We start from the raw sequence: 20,740 nt of genomic DNA, 5'->3' as shown, positions 1-20,740 counted from the left end.
CACCCTCAGTACCTTCCCCAGTAGCGAACAGCAACAGCAGCAACAGCTCTGGCCTGCGTGCACCGTTACTAAGGTCCCCTAGCAACCGCGCGTCTCCTAAAAAGCGTCCCCCCGGGTACATTCTTCCGGTATCCTGCGTCCCGGGAGGCCGAGGCTGGGCTACTAGGTTCCGGTACCGGACAAGACCCGGAGCTGCTGCTTTGGTGAGGTAGGTAGGACTCGGATCAGCAGGTGTTGCTTTTATCGCTGGAACTGACCGAGTGGCTGAGGAGGGGGCTGTTGTGATTCACCGGACGCGTGGGGAAAGGTGGGGGGTGGATCAAAGTCAAGCCTGGCTGGATGCCTCCAAGTAAACGTCTCCCCTCTGTGGAGGGCTGGGCCTGGGCACTTGCAGCGCTTCCTCGCCCGGGGACGCCTGATTCCCGGGCCCCGCCCTTCGAGCAGGGATGATAGGGGCGGGCGCGCGGGGCGTGTTCACGGAGAGAGTTGCCTGCAGAAAGGGCCCTGTGGGCAGATGAAGGCCCCGTGGGTAGATGGGATTTGGCTGGGGCGGCAGTAGCTGCCACTTTTGATATTCTCCGACGCCTATGTGAGCAGTTACCCCATTTAGATGCGGGGTCCATTCGGTTTTGATGTCCACATGGAAGTCTGTAAGGAACTAGTGGGGATGAGAACATTTGCCCCATTCAGATGTATGCAGAGGAAGCTTTTATTGGGGCGAGAGGGCTGCCCGATTTTGTTTAGGAAAAGCCCTTCATCACTTTTTTTCAGGAGAAGCCTTGGTAATATGGGCCAGGAGGATATGCTTGTTTCACAGGCTGATGGTACAGACCTGTAACTTTAGTATTAATGGACGTTGAGGGAATTCACAGCATTTTTGTGGCGAGACTCCCCACTTTCAAGATTTTGTCTTAACAGTACCTGGGGCCCAAGGGTAGAAATTAGTGAGCAAGGCAGTCACTTTGAACAGTTTGATTGAAGTTGACTGAAAATGATCAGTATGCTTTTCAGTGTTTCACTGAAGCAGACAGAGCAATTTTCCTTCCTGAGTGAGACATTAAAATGGCTTAAAATTCATCCAGATGAGAGAGTCCACATAAGCAAGACTTCTCTGCTCTGCCTGGAGGTTACTCTGCAGATGGAATCGTTATTCATTATGGGTGTATCTAGACTACAGGGTTTTGTCAACAAAAGTGGACTTTTTTCGGTAAAACTATACCTGCGTCTACACTACCACTGAGTTATGATGACAGTAAGGTGACAGAACATGGCAGTTTTGTTGACGGCGGTAAACCTCATTCTACAAGGAATAACACCTTTTTTCGACAGAGTTATGTCGAAAAAAGGCACTCTTGCATCCACACTGCTTTTTCAAAAGAGAGCATATAGACTTTCTGTTGAAAAAGCAGCTTGCTTTGTCAACAGAACTGTCTGTAGTCTAGACGCTCTTTATTGACAGAGGCCTGTAGTCTAGATGTACCCTTAGATGTGATTTGCAGTCGGAATCAAGCTCTCAGTCTTACAGAATGTGAAAATTGTCTTACTGTTGTGTTTGCAAAAATATATTGTGTGTGTGTGTGTGTGTCACTATTATTTTGAGACCACAGAGGTTTTCCTTTTCCGCTAACAGCAGCATTTCTTCTGTCAGCATCAATGATAAAAGTGCTTTGGGGCTTCATAATTGAACACCGCACTGCCATAAAGCATTATATTGAAGAAAATCAGTTTGCAGGCTGGGAATGCATATCAAATCAAAGGGCCTCCTGGCCTCTTTCCTCCTTGAAGAATCTGTATGGTTAGAGGCATTAATCCAGGCTTGACAACTGTCATCAGGGCAATTTAATTCTTCCCCCCCACTTCCTGCCCCCTGATTCTTTTCAGTATTTAATTCAGAACAAACTTGGACTGTAAAAGGCATGCATGTGGTGGGGAGAGGCTTTATTTCCTTTAAAGCCTTGGAATGCGGAAAAACACTTTTTCATGACCTGTATGAGGGCTTCATTTTAGCAGGAGATGATGGCTCTTTTCCTGCAATATATTCTAAATTTATATTGGGGAGAGGTATCATATTTTTACTTAGTTCTCTTTGTATTTTTTAGTATATTGTGTTGCATCACATCATAAATGTAGTCTGTGTCAAAAGAAAATAGGAGATGCAGCACAGAAAACAATGGGAATTGAGATAAGAGACTAGAGCAAACTCTGAAGCCTGTAGGCAGAGGAAGGAAGGCCCCTTGGGCAGTTGTTCTCAAATATTTTGGTCCACGGCCCACCCCGATCAATACAGACCTTTCTGTGGACCACTAGCCAACAACTCATGATGACAAAATGGGTGCAGGAGGGGTGGGAATGTGGGGACAGTCCTTGAAGTAGGGTGCAGGCACAGGCAGGGAGATTTCGGTGGGAGGGTGGGGACAGGTGTGGGATGTGTGTTCTGGGAGGGAAGTGCAGGGTCTCAACAGGAGGTGAACGCATGATGGGAAAGGGGACATGGGGTCTGGGCATGAGGGGAATGAGGACACTTACCTGGCTCCATGTCTCCAGGCACAGCCACCACTGCTCCCATTGCCTGTGATTCCCACCAATGGGAGCAGTGGGGAAAGCCTCCAGGTGAGTGGTTTCCTGCACTGCTATTCCCCCCAGCCCAGGGGAGGGGAAGCGGTAGTCTATGGAGCCACTTCCTTCCCCTGCAAGCTGTACCTGAGGCTCCTTGTATCCCTGCAGTAGAAAGCTGGTGGTGGTACTCCAACCTTGCAGGGAGGGCCAGACTGGAGCACCAGGACCAGGCTACCTGCTGCAAGGGGGACGAGCCCCAAGCCCTGAGACCGCCTACAAGACAGTTGAGGTCCAGTAGCAGCCCACAGGCCACACTTCAAGAACCACTGTCCTAGGGTAACTTAAATAGTTTTGGAAATCTGTCTAGTCTACCCTAACTACCCTAGTAATGTGTGTTGCAACTCATCTAGACCAAGTTCTCGGGTGCTTTATTAGGCTGTGCCTACCCTGGAGGAATTCTCTCCCAGTTGAATACAGGGCTTTTAAATGCCAACCTTTTCATGTGGTGTAAAGAAGCCCAGTATTCTATGTTTTGTTTTTGACATCTGGAATGAACAGTCTACCATTCTTGCACTAATATTCTATTCTTCTCCTTAAAACAGACCTGTTAAGTTTAACCCCAAAATGCTTTAATTAGCATCTCTATCACTGCTGTAGGACAAATGTAGTCCTCCTTTCCCGCCCCTTCCCCCCAAAAAACCCTATAGAAGTTAATGTGAAAATATTGAGATTTTGGGTGACTAAAGTTTACGTAAAATAAATAAGTAGCTGATTTTCAATTTAGGTGTTCAACTTTAGGCACTCAAGCTTGAAAATTTTACCTTAATATTTTGTCATTTTTCTCTGAGCCTGCTCCTTATTGCCTGTTAGAAAACCACTGTTCCCTCACAGAATCTTATGCTTATCAGTGAGGTAGGCATAGGGGTCTGTTGTCATCTAATGAATTGCAGGGTGGGATGCTAAAATTGTATACTTCTTTTTGCAAACAAACAACTAACACACTTATCTTAATTCATATAATTACGCTTTTTGGAATTAACTACTCGTCAGTAAATTTAAGCGCATACTGAAGTATTAAATGCAAGATTGGGACCTAAGTGTTTGCAAAATCTGAAAGTTTGTAGCTTGAATTTACAAATATGTATGTTTGTTATTTATTTATTGCATGAGTAAAGTGAATGAGACAACTAATCTGAGTAAAAATGATGCATGTGCATGTTTGCATAGTCAAGGCCTAAGTCTTCAAGTTCTTTGAGTCAAGGACCATATTATAATCTGTGTTTCTGTAGCATCTTGCCCAGAGGAGTCTGCCTCCAGATGTTTAAAAAAGAAAACTTCTTTGGGATTAATTTGATCTTATCTAGTTGATTTCTGCTGTGATAAGTAATAACAAGACACTGTTTATTAAATAGGGTGATCATGTGATAACATTTTTTTTTAGAAATTACACTATAGACTATCAGATACATCATTTTTCTTTAACAGATTCAGCATATTGACTGTTTAAAGTAAGATGTCTTTAAATACATCTTCATATTTGAATCAAGAAAGCCATCAGAAATCAAAAAGAAATTTTGAATGTCTGAAAAATTCACAACAGACTACTTCACTTCAAGATAACCCACTTCAAAATTTACAGTTAGCATCCTGGGAAGTTCTTGAAAAAGCCCAAAAGAGTGGGAGATCAAAGTGCCCAAGATGTGGAAGTTCAAGGATGTTTTATTGTTATTCATGTTATGTTCCAGTTGAAACTGTGCCTACCAAAGAAATTCCAGTTGTGAAGGTTGGTGAAACATGATTATTGTGCTTATTTGGGGGTGTTAGGGAGGTTAATACATTGCCAATGTTCTCTTTTTCTAGTATCCGAGAGGTAGCTGTGTTAGTCTGAATCTGCAAAAGCGGCGAGGAGTCCTGTGGCACCTTATAGACCAACCGAAGTATTGGAGCATAAGCTTTCGTGGGCAAAGACCCACTTCGTCAGATGCATCTGACACAGTGGGTCTTTGCCCGCAAAAGCTAATGCTCCAACACTTCGGTTGGTCTATAAGGTGCCACAGGACTCCTCGCCGCTCTTTTTCTAGGTCATCTTTAATACTGTGGTCATGAGAGATGAATTACCATGGCCACGATAGATGAATAAATAATGACCAAATAGGGTTAGCAGTCTGGTTTAAGGAGCCAGATGTAAGTAAATTGATAATTACGGTTTCAGTTTTGCAGATAATATGCACATTCTCAACTTCACATATATGAGGAGTGCCACTGAAGTCAGTATGCAGTTAGTGAGCAAATAAGATTAGGGCTAATTTTTTAAACTTTTTCTTAAATCATGCTTACCAGAGTTCTACCAGTGGCATAGGGATTTTGAAATTAAAATTAGATGTTTTACTAAAAGATATATTCTGGGAATTATTTTGGGGATGTTCTATGGCTTATATAGGAGGACTGTCACAATTGTTTACTTTTAGCCTTGGAATCTCCAATCTATAGTGAGATGTTCCATTAACCAATGCTGTGGAGCTGCACCCAATTAAACAATGGCTGAATATGACCCAAAAATGTGAACTAAAAAAAGAAAAACAAAAAATGCTCATAGTTATACAACTGAAGTTCACTATTTTCTTTAAAATCAAAATCTATGGTTTTCCAGTTGGGATAGTGAGTAAAGCTTTCAGAAGTGCCAGAGTCCTATTACAATAGCCATTTTGGAGCTTAAATGCCCAAAGGCCTTTTGAAAATGGGATTTTGGCTCTTAAGTAATTTAGGTGGTTTTGAGCTTCAGATTTGTGCTTGACATGGTTTTCCTTGAAATCAAAGCATTTTGTATTAATTTCAATGGATTGAATACTTAATACAAATAGGGATTCAGCATGGGACCATTGGGCTGCTAATCTTAAATGAGCAACTTTTTTCTTCTGTTATTAATGACTGAAAATTGATGATAAAAGTATCAATAGAGCCTTTTACTGTAGCAATGTTACAGAAAGCTAAGTGTTTACATTAACAGCTAAATTACTTATTATTAAAAGCAAGGAGTGCTATTTCCTGTGTGTTTATTAATCTTTGTTTTCTTTATTGTGCATTAAACAGTCTAGTTTTTAAGGAACCTCTGTTGAAATTAGCAATTTACATGATCCTATATCTAAAATTTAAAAACTTTTATATGAATTTACTAGCAGGCTGCACCCTATGCTTGCTAAGCTCACCAACCCTCCTCTCTCTGGCTGCTTTCACGGTCAGAGAACATGATGGCATCATTCTGGCGAGAGAGTATGATGACATCATTCTGCCACCTAGCAGGAAAAACTTTTTTATAGAGAAAGACTATATATTTGAAACAACGTTTTGTATGGTGATTTCCCTAGGATGTTCTGAATCATTTATGCCTAGAATTTGTTTTTGTCTGCTCTTTTTTTGTTGTAGCTTCCTTTGAAGATTGACATAATTAAACACCCAAATGAAACTGATGGCAAAAGCACTGCTGTACATGCTAAACTCCTAGCATCTGAAGATGTTACCATTTATACATATCCTTGCATACCAGAATATGAAGGAAAAAAACATGAAGTAAGAATTTCTGTAAGCATGTGGTGTGCTGGCAAAGTGTTTATGTGCCTTTCATCTCCCATCTCCAGCTGATATTATACTTCCTCTTTGCAGGGGGAATGCAGATCCAACAACTCTGCCACTATTCCTCCATGGATCCATTTCACACCATCCACAGAACATCCTTGTAGTAGGGATGTAAGCGAAAAGTTGAGTCACTACTTGACTACTCACTTTCCCTCCCCACCTTGCTGTCTCTGTATCAGAGGCAGCAAGGGGGTGAGGAGTAGGAGCCAGTGCTAGGGAGAGCCAACTTTGGTTCCCTCCCAGCACCATCTCCACAGGTGGGGAGGCAGGTGAGACAGAGGTGCAGCAGGGGACCTGGTGCTAGCCGGAACTGTTTCAGTCCCAGCTTGTGCCGGGTCCCCAACTGTTGGTGCCTCTGCTTTTTAAATGTAGTAAGAGTCATCTGGCTCTTACTACATTTAAAAGACAGAACCGCAGCAGGAGACCTGGGGCGAGCTGGGAGTGCGACAGGCAGCTCTTACAATATTTAAAAAGCAGAGGCTCAGTGGTCTCAGAGCCAGCATAAGCCGTGATTGCTCAGTCCTGGCTTGTACTGCCCCCAGGAGCTAACCTCGCTGCAGCTCTGCAGTTTAAATGTATTGGGAGCCAGGCTGCCTGCATGCCCAGCTCCTGCTACATTTAAACTGCAGAGCTGCAGCAGGGGTAGTGAGTGCCCCTCTTATTGATTAATCGAGTAGTCGATGGAAATGCCATCAATTACTTGATTAGCTAATTAAATGCCATTTAACATTCCTACTCTGTAGTGCATAGGGATGGGGATATCCTGCTAGACTCATGGAAATCTGCCTCCACATGCAGCCTAAACACACTGATTCTGTTGTTTCCATCGTCCTCTTCACCTACAGAGGGGAGAGAGGATTTGGTGCATTGTGCTTTGTAATGAGTATTTTATTTACTGCAAAGAGCAGAAATCTCAAACATCAAGGCCACTGACCATTTTACCCTGTTTGACAGACTTATACGTTCTGCTTGCCATATTCATCTGCTGCAGGATCTAGTCTTTTATTTTGTAAAAAGTAAATTTCTGTATTTTCTGGTGCAGGGAAAGCCTACCAAACATAATTGATACATATTGTCTTCCTGAGTCAGCATGGAGCCTGAAATAATGACTGCAAGGAATAATTTCCTAGTCCTCAATTTCACTGCAGTGAAAATTCTGAAACCTGACTAATTTGTAATGTCACCATTAACAAATGGGAAAGGAAAGGAAATGAATGAAGTTCATGGGTATTGGAATTTGTATTTGCTGTAGGGAAGGAATGGTCAAGGATAGAACTAGGGACAGCGAAGAGGAACGAAGGAAGGAGAATGGGGAAGACAGGAACAAAAAAAAAATACTGCTGAATGTAAAGGTGGTCATAATTTCCTATTAGAATGCTGAATGTAATAAGAACTGTATTTATGGCATATAGGCCATTTTATACTGTTCTTTTGTGTGACCTACATCTACTGCAGAGCTCCCCCAGATGTTGATTTGATCTAATCATCACTTTTGGCCGTAAAGGTTATAAACGAATTGAGGATAATGAGTAGCCCTATATTTATACTCTAGTCCATAGATCAAAATGGAAAATGGTCATCTTCTTAGTATAATATTGGGGCCCTGTTGCAGAAAAATAGATTAGTGTAAACACCTGCATAGTACCTTCTTGTACAGAAAATATTGACTTGGTAGGACAACACTTTACATTTAACATGTATAAGGTAATACATATGTAGGCTTGGCAGAATTTGGTTTCCTTTATATAATATTGGTGTATTTAAGCATTATATTAGTTTGTGTTCACAGTTGCACAAAATTTGGGGGGTTTTAAGCATTCTCAATGTTTATCATGGTTATTGTTTTGTTGGTTTTTTTTACATTTTTAGTGGCAGGAAACTATGGGAATGTCAGACAGTTATTTAATGATAATCTGTAAGAAGTTCTTAAGCAACATTTTTCTTTCTTTGCCTATTTGTAAATTTCAATTATTGGTGGTGTGAATATTTTTTAGTCTCTTGGGCATGTCTGGTGAAATTGATATTTTCTATGAAAAAGCTAATTCTTCCAAGCCTGTACATATTTAATGAAACTCCCATAAATAACTAATTTAAACAAATCCCTTGCCTTAATTTAGTTTTCCTTTTACCCTGTCTCTCTTCTGACCTAAAGAGAAGTTCACTCTCATCTTGTATGGGTTTAAATGGTTTGATGTTTGGGTGGTGGTGTTCTAAGGAATAGGATTTTTTTTTTACTAGAAAAGTTCTGAACATTTTATGAGAAACTAATTTTCTATCAAAATGACACTAAGATATCTGTGTCTTTTCATTTTAGATTGCACTTGTCTTTCCTGGTCCTAACTCAGTTTTGGTAAAAGATATTACTCTCCATTTGCAAAAAAATGTTGAAAATGTTAGTTGCGACGATAATGATGATTCTTCAGCAGAGCCATTACTCAAGAAAGCAAAAATAGAAACAAAAGAAGACAGAAAGTTAGGTGAATGCAAATTAAATATTAGGAGTGAAGACACTGTACTGAAGAAAGTAATATTTATTGACAGCACTTGGAATCAAACCAACAAAATAATCACTGATGAGCGACTTCAAGGTAAATAAATAAAAGGGGGGCATACAGCTGCAATAAAGTGGCTAAATGTAATATGTGTATTTCTTTCTAAATGCAGAAAACCTGATTGGATACCATAGCAATAAGCAGGATAGAATTACCTTCATGAAAGTATATCTGAACATGCATCCAGGGTTCAATTATATAACTTAACATGTAGAAATCTGAAGAGGACGGGCGCGCGCACACACACACACACACACACACACCCCCTTCCTGTTTTTACAAAACTTTTTTTCCTGGAAATATCAATAATGACATCAGTGGAAAATGTAGTCTGAATATTGCTGTCTTTATTATGAATTAGCTCAGTGTACCTGTTGTTCTGCACAGCCTGAATTTTGTTATATTGATTAGAAGGATAATATATTTATTTATTCCACCGAGAATTACAATGGGTAACAACAATTTGACAGTTTTATACTTGTGCTATGTAAGCTTAATCCTGCTCTCATTAAAATCAATGGCAAGACTTCATGGGAGTAAGAGCAAGCCCTTAGGTTACAAGGCCTATTTTCTTCATTTCTACTCTGTGTATTAGTTGGCAAGTATATTAGCAAATATGTATTTCTCAGTTTAATTTTTACCGGTTTATAGAATAAGTATCACAGGTTTCCTGCTTAGAAGATGAATGCTGCTTTGTTGCCTCGTTATCCCATTAAAAATACTACAGAGAAGCATAATTTATTAGCCAATCAAATCCTGTTACCAATTTTACATAAAAAGATCTGTTCTCAAATAAATTGATATTCACTACAGTGATGTATTGCTTTATTGCATGATATAAATATGAACTGGTTTAAAATTAAGACACTTAAAAATCCTGTTCACAAAAGATGAAATTCAGGAAACCACCTTGGGATTTATATAGGTGTCTTTTTCATGACTAAGGAGAGAAAATCCATCCCTTCCCTCTATAGCAGTGGTGCCACGAAATGCTAACTGCTGGGCTGCAGCGACTATGGGGGTCAGAGCGGGGGTACACCACCCAGTTCCTCCCCTCCCACTGTGACTTCTGGGAGAGGCATGTTCTGCCCCATCTCTCAACCCACCAACACCGGGCGGGGGTGGGGGCGGGGTCTCCTCCTCGGCATGGAAGAGCGGTTCATTATGTAGCAGGAGGGCTGCAACCATGACCTGTGCTGCAGCACTCAGCTAGCAACTGGGAGGCAGTGCAGGGCTACATGAGGGGGCGGGGCAGGGCAGGCACTGGGGGCTCCTGGGGCAGGGCTAGTGCTGGGGATCTCTGGGGGTCAGGGGCTCTAAGAGGCAGAGGGCTGGCATTGGGGGGGCTCTGGTGGCAAAGCTAATACTGGGGATTACTGGGGGTGGGGCTATTACTGGGGAGCTGTAAGGAGTGGGGGGCTCTAAGAGGCAGGAGGATAACACTGGGGTGCACCAGGGTGTCCAGGGCGGGGCTAGTAGTGGGGGGACTGAGGGCAGGGCTGGCACTGGGGGGGCTCTGGGGATGGGGCTAATATTGGGGGCTGGGGGAGGCTCTGGAGGAATTTGGTGCAATGGGGCTCTGGAAACAGGAGGCTGGCACGGGGAGGTCTGGTGGTGAGAGCTCTAAGGGGCAGGAGACTGGCACTGAGGCATTAGGTATGAGGGACTAGCACTTCAGGGCTCTAAGGGAAGGAGGCTGTTACTGAGGGGATTGGGTGCAGAGGACGGGTCAGTGGCTGGTGCTGAGGGGTAGTGAAGAGGCAGGGTAACTAGGGGTTAGGGCTGGCACTGGGGGTGCTCTGGGGTCTGGGTTTTTGGTAGACCAGCAACATTTTATTTGCATATTCCTTATTGCATAATGAATGTGCAGATACAATGTTTCCGGGCTGCCAACAGTTTGTGAATGGGTTTGCTGATCCACAGTATAAAAAAAGGTTGGGAACCACTGCTCTACAGGGCCACGTCATTGGACTGCAGAATAGCCAGTCCCTCTTTCAGCCTATGGGCCAGAATATTAGTTTCTGCCTTCTAATCACTGAGGATACCACCACTCCCCCTTTCACTCATGCCTATAACTTGCTTGTGTAGCTTTGTCTTGCACCTTTCTCTAGGTCCTCAAACCCAGGCTAAAATTTCTACATTTAGGGTGTAAAAACTCCAAATAAATAGTAACTGTGTAACCTATTCAAATTAAGTAGGTTACATGGTTCAACAAGACTGGCAAGCTGCTGGCCCTATGGACTCCCAGTACTGCAGGCTACCGACGTTGCCAGCCCCATGAGCTGCCACCATCTCTGCAGTAGCTTAACTGTTAACTGGAACCTATCGGCATCAGTTTAAGTTAACTGGTTAAACTTTTACATCCCTATTGTGAATTACATCTCTAAGAGATGAATATTCATATCTATTCGCACAGCAAAAACTCTCCCAGCATCTCACATCTTGACTACTGTAACATTCTTTTCTCTGGCCTTGACAAATGCAGATTTACCCCACTTCTATCTATTCGGCAGTATTCTGAATGGATATCTTTCCTAGTCCATCACTTTGACCATGGCACCCTCTCATTGAATCCCTCCATTGATTTCCCATTGTCTATTGCATCAGACTGCTTGTATTCAATTTCAGAGCACTTCACAGTTAATCCCCACCTACATATGACCTCTCACCATTGAACTGTCAATGCTTGCCTCCAATTGGTTATGATGCCAGTCTCCATCACTCTCATATTACATTTTCAAATAAACATTTTCTCTCATGCAGCTCCACATTCTTGGGAGAAACTTCTTGTAAATGCCCACACACTTGCCTTATTTCCATGTTCAAATTCATCTTCAAAACTCTCCTTTTCCATGATGCCTACAGCTTAAAAACTGCTAGACTCCTGGTGGGCTATCTATATCGGTGTACATTGTCTTTTGTTATACTTACATTGTAAGTCCCTTAGGGCTAGGCTAACTGGTTATACATATTGTTTAATTGGTTAATCGATTTAAAGGGAGGTGAGCGGGGGGAGGGGCACTCCAGGCTGAAATGCACTACCTAGCCAACGCAGTCCCTGCCTGCAGTGAGCCAGGGTGCCTCACAGGTAGGGGCTGCTCTGGCATCTTAATCAGAGTAGCTCCTGCCTACAGGGCATCCTGCCTGGGGCAGGTGGGAAGCTGGTCCAGCCCCACCAGTTAACCTTAACCTGTAAGCCTCACCATTAAGGTTAAACCTTCACATCCCTACTAGGGGCAGCGATGATCTTCTGTTTGTACAGTGACCACCATAATGACATCCTGGTCTACGACTAGAGCTTCTAGTTACTATAGTAATACTAATAATGATTATAATGTAAGGATTTTAACTATTTAAGGGTTGCCCAAGTAGACTCTCCCCCAGACTCTCTAACCCCCAATTCTCTACTCCACACCACCATTCTGTTCTAGTCAGGATCTTATACCAAACCTATCGCTATGGTGTCTGAGCGCCTTCCAGTAGTCCAGGGGAATCTATGTGACTAGTATGTATGGTTTGTTCTCTCTTCTGTCCCTCATAGCAGAATTGTTTCTGCAGGTTTTAGGTTGTTTAATATGTACACACGTACACTTGGTAAAACTTGTTCTTGTCCTTAGTTCCTGAGAGAGTTCCTCTCATACTCTGGGGTGCTTTTTGATAAAACTTTATCTCCTGAACAGGTCGACTTTGCTGTTGTAACAGACAGTTCCATGTTGTCTGATAAGTAGAGTTGTTGATCACAGTCTTCATCCTGGAACTGCACTTAGAAATTAAGGACTGATACCATGAATTTGGCTTTGCATTCTGTGGGGGTCTAATGTAGAAAGTGGCAGACAGATTTGATAACCTCCATCTTGCTCAGGTTCCATTTCAGCTAACTCTTCTTCTCTCTTGATTGTGGTGTACATGGTGAGAGAGAAGTAGAGCTGTGTATTGTTGGCTTTTAAGTCCTTGTTTTCTTACTTGTTCATCTAGTACAGGGGTGGAAAATAATTTTTGATGGAGGAGACAATCTAAGATTTTGGAAATTGGACAAGGGCTGCACTCTTCCACGGTATTAATGGAGGAGGTACGGGGTTTGGGATGGAGGCTGGGGGCAGAAGGGAGCTTGGGGTAAAGGATTAGGGTACAGGAGGGAGTGCGGAGTCTGGGAGGAAATTTGGGTGAAGGAGGCACTAGTGACCTGGGGCATTGGACTGAGGTGCACGTGTTTGGGTTATGTGGAGTAAGGGAGCAGGGGTGGGGGGCAAAGAATTGGAGGAGGGAGGGGCTGAAGTGCCAGAGGCAGACTGTGGCTAGGAGACTTACCTGGGTGACTCCCAGCTAGCTGCCCAGCACATTTCTGAGGCAGCCTCCGTGCCTGCCCTGCCCCTGCACATGCTACAGCCATGTGTGTGTGAATAACTATGAGCTGGAGGGGGGAGAGTGTAGTGCTTCGTGTGCTGCCTGTTTGAAGAACAGGCAGCTCCCATTGGCCATAACTGACCAATGGGATTGTGGTGGGGACAGCTCATGAAGCCTTTCCCCCTCCCATCCAGGTTCACAGTTGTGAACGAGAATGGCCTTGCAGCTGCCATTTTCTGAGTGGGGTGTGGCAAGCAGGGAACCTGCCTGGGGCTCCCCCCTGTGTTTGCAGGCCAGATCCGATGGCTTGGTAGGCCAGATTCAGCCCCAGCCCTGATCCAATAGCTACATAGAGATGATAAAAAGGACTAGAAAGCAAATTATGCTTTTGTTTAAAGCCTGCATGGAACCAAACATCTTCATTAGCAAAGATTGCGGAGACTCTCTTTTTGTGTCCACTCCACTTATGTCTCCCTCACTCCCCCTCCTCCCCATTATATCTCAAATTGATCTAGTTGAATATATGCTCTGCCTTTTTAAAGGCATGAATTGCACACCTACTCTTAAAATATGGATTTTTTAAAGGTTCTTTGGTGGGTTGTATTATTTTTCTCATAGGAAAATGGATGGCATTCACCTTTGTCTGTATGCAACTAATCAGCACACAATAAAGTTACACAATCACTGTCATTCTTGTTTTCAGACACCAAATTCAACTGGAAATAAATAGTTACAGTTCAAAAACAAAAATGCTTGCCTATATCCATGTCTGAAAAGGAGAGCAATTAATTCCAAAAAATAAGTTACTACAGTAATTCAAATAAACTTAAAAGTAATACTGGAAAGAACCATTAATGAAGTGAGCCAAGAAAATGTAACAGAAAGTCTGTGTTTTGCAGGCCTTCATTTACATATTTCTGTGTATCTAGCTAATTGCACTTAAAAGTGAAAGTAATACGGAACATCACAGTAAGCCTTAGAAATAGAGCCACTCGGAGACTTTGCCAAAACTAAGTATTTCTGAATCTTATTAGGAAAGTGGTATAACGTATCTTTAGAAAACAAAACAAACCCAGTTGCCTTACAGACAGGAAATATTTAAAAGTTTGCAAATGTTTGGTTAGGCTTGATAGTTTACTCCATTAGAAATCAGTGTTCACTGGATCTGAAAAGTGAACTGTTACATTCAGTATTAATGATTACTTACCCAGCATTGATGCAGCATTAGTATGTCTGTTAAGTTAAAAGATTCCTTAGGTACTTTTTCTGTAGCCTTAGTCATCTCTGTTTTATTAGTTTACACTTTTTCTTGTGCAAAGACAAGCAAGCCATGTATCTGCTTCAGTTTTACAGCATCTGTCTGTCCGTCCTGCTTTTGCAAGTAAATGATAGCCTCAATATGCAGGTTATAGGCTGGTGTGACTGTGGCATATTGCCTCTTTATCCCCTCCTCTGGAGGCATTTTGTGAGGAAAGTGCAGATGTGCACAGATTTTTTTACCCTTTTCCTTCTACTTCCCCCTCAGCCCGTCCAGAAAAAAACCTTCAGGAGATGGGGAAACAACTTCATAAGTTCCAGTAAATGTACACATATTTTTTAGTGGAGCTGAAGTTCCTGCACAATAATAGTCAACACAGGGTTTCAGAAGAACCTTTCACATGTTCTTGAAGTCAGACATATTTAAATGCTTCACAGAATCATGGAATAAAGTTTTAGTTGGCGAATAAAACTACTAGGCTGTGTCTAGACTGGCAAGTTATGATTTTGCGGAAAAACTTGCCAGCTCTTCTACACTGGCCACTTGAATTTCCAGTAAAGCACCGACGATCTCATGTAAAATCATCAGTTCTTTTCCGGAAATACTATGCTGCTCCCGTTCGGGCAAAAGTCTTTTTCCGGAAGACTTTTGCGCAAAAGGGCCAGTGTAGACAGTAGAATACTGTTTTCTGCAAAAAAGCCCCGATCGTGAAAATGGCGATCGGGGCTTTTTTGCGGAAAACTGCGTCTAGATTGGCCACGGACGCTTTTCCGCAAAAAGTGCTTTTGCGGAAAAGCATCCTGCCAATCTAGACGCGATTTTTCCAAAAATGCTTTTAACGGAAAACTTTTCCGTTAAAAGCATTTCCGGAAAATCATGCCAGTGTAGACTTAGCCCTAGTGTGTTGGATTGAGATTCACGCACTTAGTAGATGGGTCTATTCAATCTTTATCAAGGCAAAACATTCAGGAAGTGATGATCCACTTATGAGTGGAAGCTCCTCAGAATGTTTTCATCACAATCACCTCCATCATCTCCCTTTGTTGCACAAACTTATTTATAACTTTTTTGTCACAAATGTGATTGCTTTGCAATTTCTTACACGTGCACAGTTCTACTTTTGCTTGCTCTGTTAAATAGTTAGAATTTACTCTTAAAATTCACAAAAGGCTTCTTCTTTGAGGCCTAAATATACCTTCCCTCTCAATACCATCATTAAAATAGTTTAGAAGGGGAGATTACAGGCTTTCTATCTATCATCACAGGTCTTGATGTAATTGTGAAGAAGCATGGTTGCTTGTGATGAGATACAGCCCATGGAAAAAGAATGGAAGCAGAAGAACTAAACTCTCTGAAAGGTGACCTCATCAGCCAAATAAACTGAGCGTGACAGAAAATAGCCTTTTTATGAAGAAAATTTGTTTATTTTCTGTACTTGAGTGTTTTCTAAATGTCTACACTTCCATCCTGCCTAAATCCCAGATTGGCACAAACATTTTATTATTTGAGCTCAAAATAAGTGGATACTGAAAAATGTTGAAATGTTGACTTCCTGAATAGTTTGTTACTCTCATAAGAACTCGTGTTTGCCATTAAAACATTGCCGTTAGCCATATAGATACAGTAGAGAGGTGATAGAAATATGGTCAATAAACAGTAACACTTAACCTCGTCTACATCTTTGGTTCTGAAAACCTTGTTGTTTAACATCTTACTTCCCTTTCCCTGCTCTCAAATGTTAAGCTGTGGGAACTTCGTATTGGAGAAAATGTCCCTAAATTTTAGTTTACCATTCATAGGGTACGTCTAGACTACAGGCTTTTGTTGACAAAGCCTCTGTCGACAAAGAGCGTCTAGACTACAGCCAGTTCTGTTGACAAAGCAAGCCACTTTTTCGACAGAAAGTCTAGACGCTCTCTTTTGAAAAAGCACAGCGTGGATGCAATAGCACCTTTTGTCGACAGAACTCTGTCGACAAAAAGCGTTATTCCTCGTAGAGTGAGGTTTACTGCCGTCAACAAAACTGCCACGTTCTGTCAACTTACTGTCGTCAGAGCTCGGCAGTAGTGTAGATGCAGGTGTAGTTTTGTCGAAAAACCCTGTAGTCTAGACACACCCATAAGGTGAAACCCTCATCCTTCTAAATTCAGTGGGAGTTTTGCAATTGACTTCAATTGAGCCAGAATTTCACACCTCTCTCTTTTTAAAAAAAAAAGTCTTTTGGGTACTCCTCTGCTAAAAGAGGTCACTGAAACTTTATATAGAAAATAAGATAGCTGTAATGGAAACTGCCACTAATGTAAACAGTAAAGAGAATGATTAGCGTGTATCATTTTTATTATCTTCAGTTTAGACACATTTTTTTCATCATCAGTTTATACAGTGTTTAATGCCTATTGTGATATAGTGTACTTGAAAAGAAAATTCTATTAATATACAAGGTGTCATTGTTAGCTGCGATATAAATAGTTAGACTCACCGTGTGATTGAACCAGAAACAGTTAAATGTAGTTTGAAGCTATATAATTAGTGCTGGGCCACAGGCCAGTTTAGGCTCCTGTAATTGGGCCATATGGAGATGGACCAAACTTCTCTGTCTGTAATTTCCAAGCAATTCTCAGACCATATTGTAATTACTGATGTAAAAACTGTATCTTGAGATGGTTTAACATCTTAACATTAACTTTTAAGAAGATAATCACAATTCAGAGTCTGTTATAAACATGTATTACAGACTGTAGTGCTTGCTAACCTGGTTGATCCCATTGACTTAGTATAAAAAAAATTTCAGAGTAGTTGCTGAGACTTCAGTGGGTTTTTGTAAGGTAAAACTGGGCTTGCGCATCAATAGAATAATTTAGTAGTGAAGAGGTTGCAGCATCAGGGCCGTCAGTATCTTTGGAATCATTGCATAATAAAAATCAGCACCATTTATTTACTGTTATTCAGTTTTGTAATTATAACAACCATTGGGAGATATTCATGTAATGTGGGCCACATCATGCCATTAGATTTTGAGCAAAACTGCACTGATTTCAGGTAAACTCTGATTTAAAAACAGATGATGTGAATTATATATTAAGCCTTACTACTTCTTCTCCGGGCACATAATTTAAATAAAATTTAAAAAGGGGGAAAGCAGAGACTGTATTTTTTTTTTATTGCCTCCAAACACTTAAATACCCTGCCTTCAACAGTTTTACTTCCTAAATGACCTGTTGTAGACATTCCAGGCATTTCAAAATCAAATACCTGAGGTACTATACCTTCCAAAGGCCCATAGCCCTATTCATAAAGTTATGCTTAGGATTGAGTCTTTGCAGGATAGCGGCTTAAGGTCCAGTTACTTTAAAGTGATCTATGTGGGCAGGCCTTAAATCTATGTAGAGATCCATGGAGTCAACAGGATTGTGTGGATAAAAAAAATCTAATATGATCAAATTCTGGGTCTGGGCTCGAAGTAGAAATATTGACCTTTTTTGAGTTGGGTGATAATGGGGGGATTATTGCAAACATTTAAAAAGCAAAAATAACCAAAAAAACCCTCAATAGCTCACAACTGTTTGTAACCTTGTGATGTTATATATAAGCTTGGCTGTATTCGATTTTTATTGGTAAATATTTTCACAGTTCCCACCCAAACCTAGGAAAAAATGTTAAGATTCTGTTATAGCTGTCATTTATAAAAGTCAGGGACAGGGTCTGTGCAATAAACAACAACAACAACAAAATTCACTTGTCCTTGACTTTTACTAAAAATACCCCAGGGTGGTATTGGGGACAAACAAAGCTCTGCTGGGGTTTGCAAGTGCTCCTGCCCTGCCACTGCTCCAGCAGACCAGGGACTGTTGCTCTGGCAGGCCTAGGGCTGGCCACTGGTCAGCTGTCCTAGTGGCCACTGCTTCAGTAGCCTAAGGGCTGACAGATATTCTAGCCTTGCCTCAGAAATAGTCACGGAAGTTCCAGAAAGTCATGGAATCCATGACCTGCATGACAGAAATATATTTAAAGATAATAAAAACTTACAAATAAACAGAATAGGAAAAGTGGTGTTTAAGAACCTAGAGTTTGATTTTAAGGCTATTCATTTTGTATATTTTCATGTGTGATGTTGACAACTTACATTTAATTCTTCATAATGTTTTAATTTTTGAATGTGTCCCCACTCTCATTAAATAAAAGATGACTCTGCACACAATTACCAGTAACTGAAAATGTTAAATAAATAAAAATCTAAAATAATTTAAAACCCAGAATTTTATGCAACTGTAAAAATGTAAATTGATAAAAATTGAAAGAACACTTAAAATTGGCCAATATTATTATAAAAATTATAAAAAACTGAATGCTACCAAGACTAAATATATAATAAATACTAGCTCTTAGGTATCACCATTATCCTCATTTTATAGATGGGGAAACTGAGGAACAGAGAAGCAAAGTGACTTTACCAAGATCACCCAGCAGAACAATGAAAGAGGCAGCAATAGAACCCATATTTTTCAATTCCTAGTGTGGAGCTCTGTTTGTTAAGCTACAATGCCTAACATTTGTCCTCTTTTTCTTGGCAGGGATGCTGCAAATTGAGTTGAAAACAAGGAAAACTTGCTTTTGGCGTCACCAGAAAGGAAAGCCAGATACGTATCTTTCTACAATTGAAGCCATTTATTATTTTTTTGTGGATTATCACCAGGAGATTTTAAAAGAGAGCTACAAAGGACAATATGACAACCTGCTTTTTTTCTTTTCATTTATGTACACGTTGATAAAAAATGCCAAAAATTCTTCAGGAAAAGAGTAAGCCAAGATATCTATGTGGCTGAAAATAGCACTATGTTTGTTTTTCTTTAATTTTGATAAAGAGCAGAAATACAGTGTTTTGTCAAAATGACATTTAAAAGTTCAATTATTAAACAGTGCATTATACTCTGAAGTTGTCTGTAATGAATCTCCAAATGCAAGAGGAGGATCTGGTTCTGTACACACTTGATGAGTAATTTTAATCATGAGAGTAGGCCTATTAGAACTACTTATTTCAATGACATTATGTATTTCCCTAAGGATTGGCCAGTTTGGGCTTATTTTGTGGGTCTGACCTTGCAGTAAAATAGTTATTTTACTAATCAAGAAGTTTATAGAATTTTTGACTAGTTAATTAGTTGATAGGGGAAGGCAGCCAGCTCAGTGCCAGCTTGCACCAGGACCAAACCCCACTGCGGCTCTGCAATTTAAAATGCAGTAGGAGCTGGGCAACATCCTTTCTCTTCCTCTTCTCTCCCCCCCCCCCCCCCCCCCCCCCGGGACTCCTAGTGTGTTTTAAATTGCAGAGCTGCAGCGGTGTTTAGTCCTGGACCCGGTGCAAGCAGGGACTGAGCTAGGCTGCCTGCCCACCCGGCTTCTATTGCCTTCTAAATGCAGAGCAGCAGCAAAGTGGGGGGGTCAGGTAGCAGCAGGTCACCCCTCTACCAGCACTGACTCCTGCTTCCCCCGTCCTTGTGGCCTGTGATATAGAGGCAACAAAGGGGGAATGCGAGAAGTTGACTTGACTTTACCCGATAAGCCTAGGCTTATCCAGTAGTCGACTACTTGCTTACATCCCTACCTTGCAGTCCTCATATCTTGAGTAAAACACAATGTGGGAGAGCAAGAAATGGAGGATTAAGATCTCAGAATTGTAAAAAAGGAGTTAATATGTCAATATGGAATCTTTTTTTTCCTAAAACATAGTAAAATGTAGTTCAGCTGATTTCACTGTGTAGGAATGTGCTCTAACCAATCAGGCTGACTTTCATCCTTGTGATAACACAATTGCTTACTGAAATGATTGGGACAATATTTCATCAGAAAAAAATTAAAAGACCCAGGTTAATTGAATGAATGGAAAGGAAATGATAAATTTTGTTTTAAATGAAGTCGGAGAAATGATTTAGTGATACAGATAAAAATATAGTCCTGTGTTCACAAAGTTACTTGGGTAGTGTGATGCTGAGCAGATGTTGGTAGAATTTTTAACTGTAGATCAGGCTAGATATTTCTTTTTCCTATGTGAGTAAGGGAGTCACTAATCTTGTAAAAGAGATAAGAAAAATTGTAATAGTTAATCTTTTGAGAACTCTGAGGTTATTTTAGTTGTATCTTTGTTTCACTCAGTAAACCTGGGTAAGTTTCTGTTTGCATCAGTACTTCTCTTTCCTCCCAAAGGAGAGGCTCAGTTTCCAGGGGCAAGTAAACAGCACTGTGAAAAAGACATTACGAGTTTCTGTTTTAAAACCTATGTAGAATTTCACTTTGGGCCATTAAACCAATTAATTGTTGTTTTACTTTGTGTACCAAGTTATTGAATTAATCACAATAAATAGAGCATTGATATACAAACTCAAGAACCACTTTTTCAGAC

The 20,740-nt window shown here is 41.1% G+C and overlaps 2 protein-coding genes across 4 annotated transcripts in view; one reads left to right on the top strand and one right to left on the bottom strand.

Moving 5' to 3' along the window:
• The window catches only part of FAM227B (family with sequence similarity 227 member B), a 225,148-nt gene extending 225,070 nt beyond the window's left edge, over nt 1-78 (bottom strand). The window contains exon 1 of one of the 3 annotated variants that reach the window (XM_075897177.1): nt 13-78. The gene's annotated coding sequence lies outside the window, so the exon portion shown is untranslated. Of the gene's footprint in view, nt 1-3 lie in introns of all 3 variants that reach the window. The other 2 variants (XM_075897178.1, XM_075897176.1) reach the window with 2 other exon arrangements.
• DTWD1 (DTW motif tRNA-uridine aminocarboxypropyltransferase 1) lies at nt 74-19,276 on the top strand. The gene is made up of 5 exons (XM_006135052.4): nt 74-208; nt 4,042-4,339; nt 5,980-6,123; nt 8,504-8,777; nt 18,915-19,276. The coding sequence occupies exons 2-5, from the start codon at nt 4,070-4,072 to the stop codon at nt 19,142-19,144; spliced, it is 918 nt and encodes a 305-aa protein (XP_006135114.2). The 5' UTR covers nt 74-208; nt 4,042-4,069; the 3' UTR covers nt 19,145-19,276.
• The last annotated feature ends 1,464 nt before the right edge of the window (nt 19,277-20,740 follow it).

The sequence above is a fragment of the Pelodiscus sinensis genome, chromosome 14, assembly GCF_049634645.1.
Source record: "Pelodiscus sinensis isolate JC-2024 chromosome 14, ASM4963464v1, whole genome shotgun sequence".
Taxonomy (NCBI): Eukaryota; Metazoa; Chordata; order Testudines; family Trionychidae; genus Pelodiscus; species Pelodiscus sinensis.
This window is presented reverse-complemented; position numbering and strand designations above follow the sequence as displayed.

What these genes read in the sequence shown, in the direction of transcription:
- DTWD1 (XM_006135052.4), top strand. Translation starts at nt 4,070, where the DNA reads ATGTCTTTAAATACATCTTCATATTTGAATCAAGAAAGCCATCAGAAA. An exon ending in AAGAAATTCCAGTTGTGAAG is followed by an intron (nt 4,340 to 5,979) that starts GTTGGTGAAACA and finishes TTTTTGTTGTAG; the next exon opens with CTTCCTTTGAAGATTGACAT. An exon ending in ATGAAGGAAAAAAACATGAA is followed by an intron (nt 6,124 to 8,503) that starts GTAAGAATTTCT and finishes TTTTCATTTTAG; the next exon opens with ATTGCACTTGTCTTTCCTGG.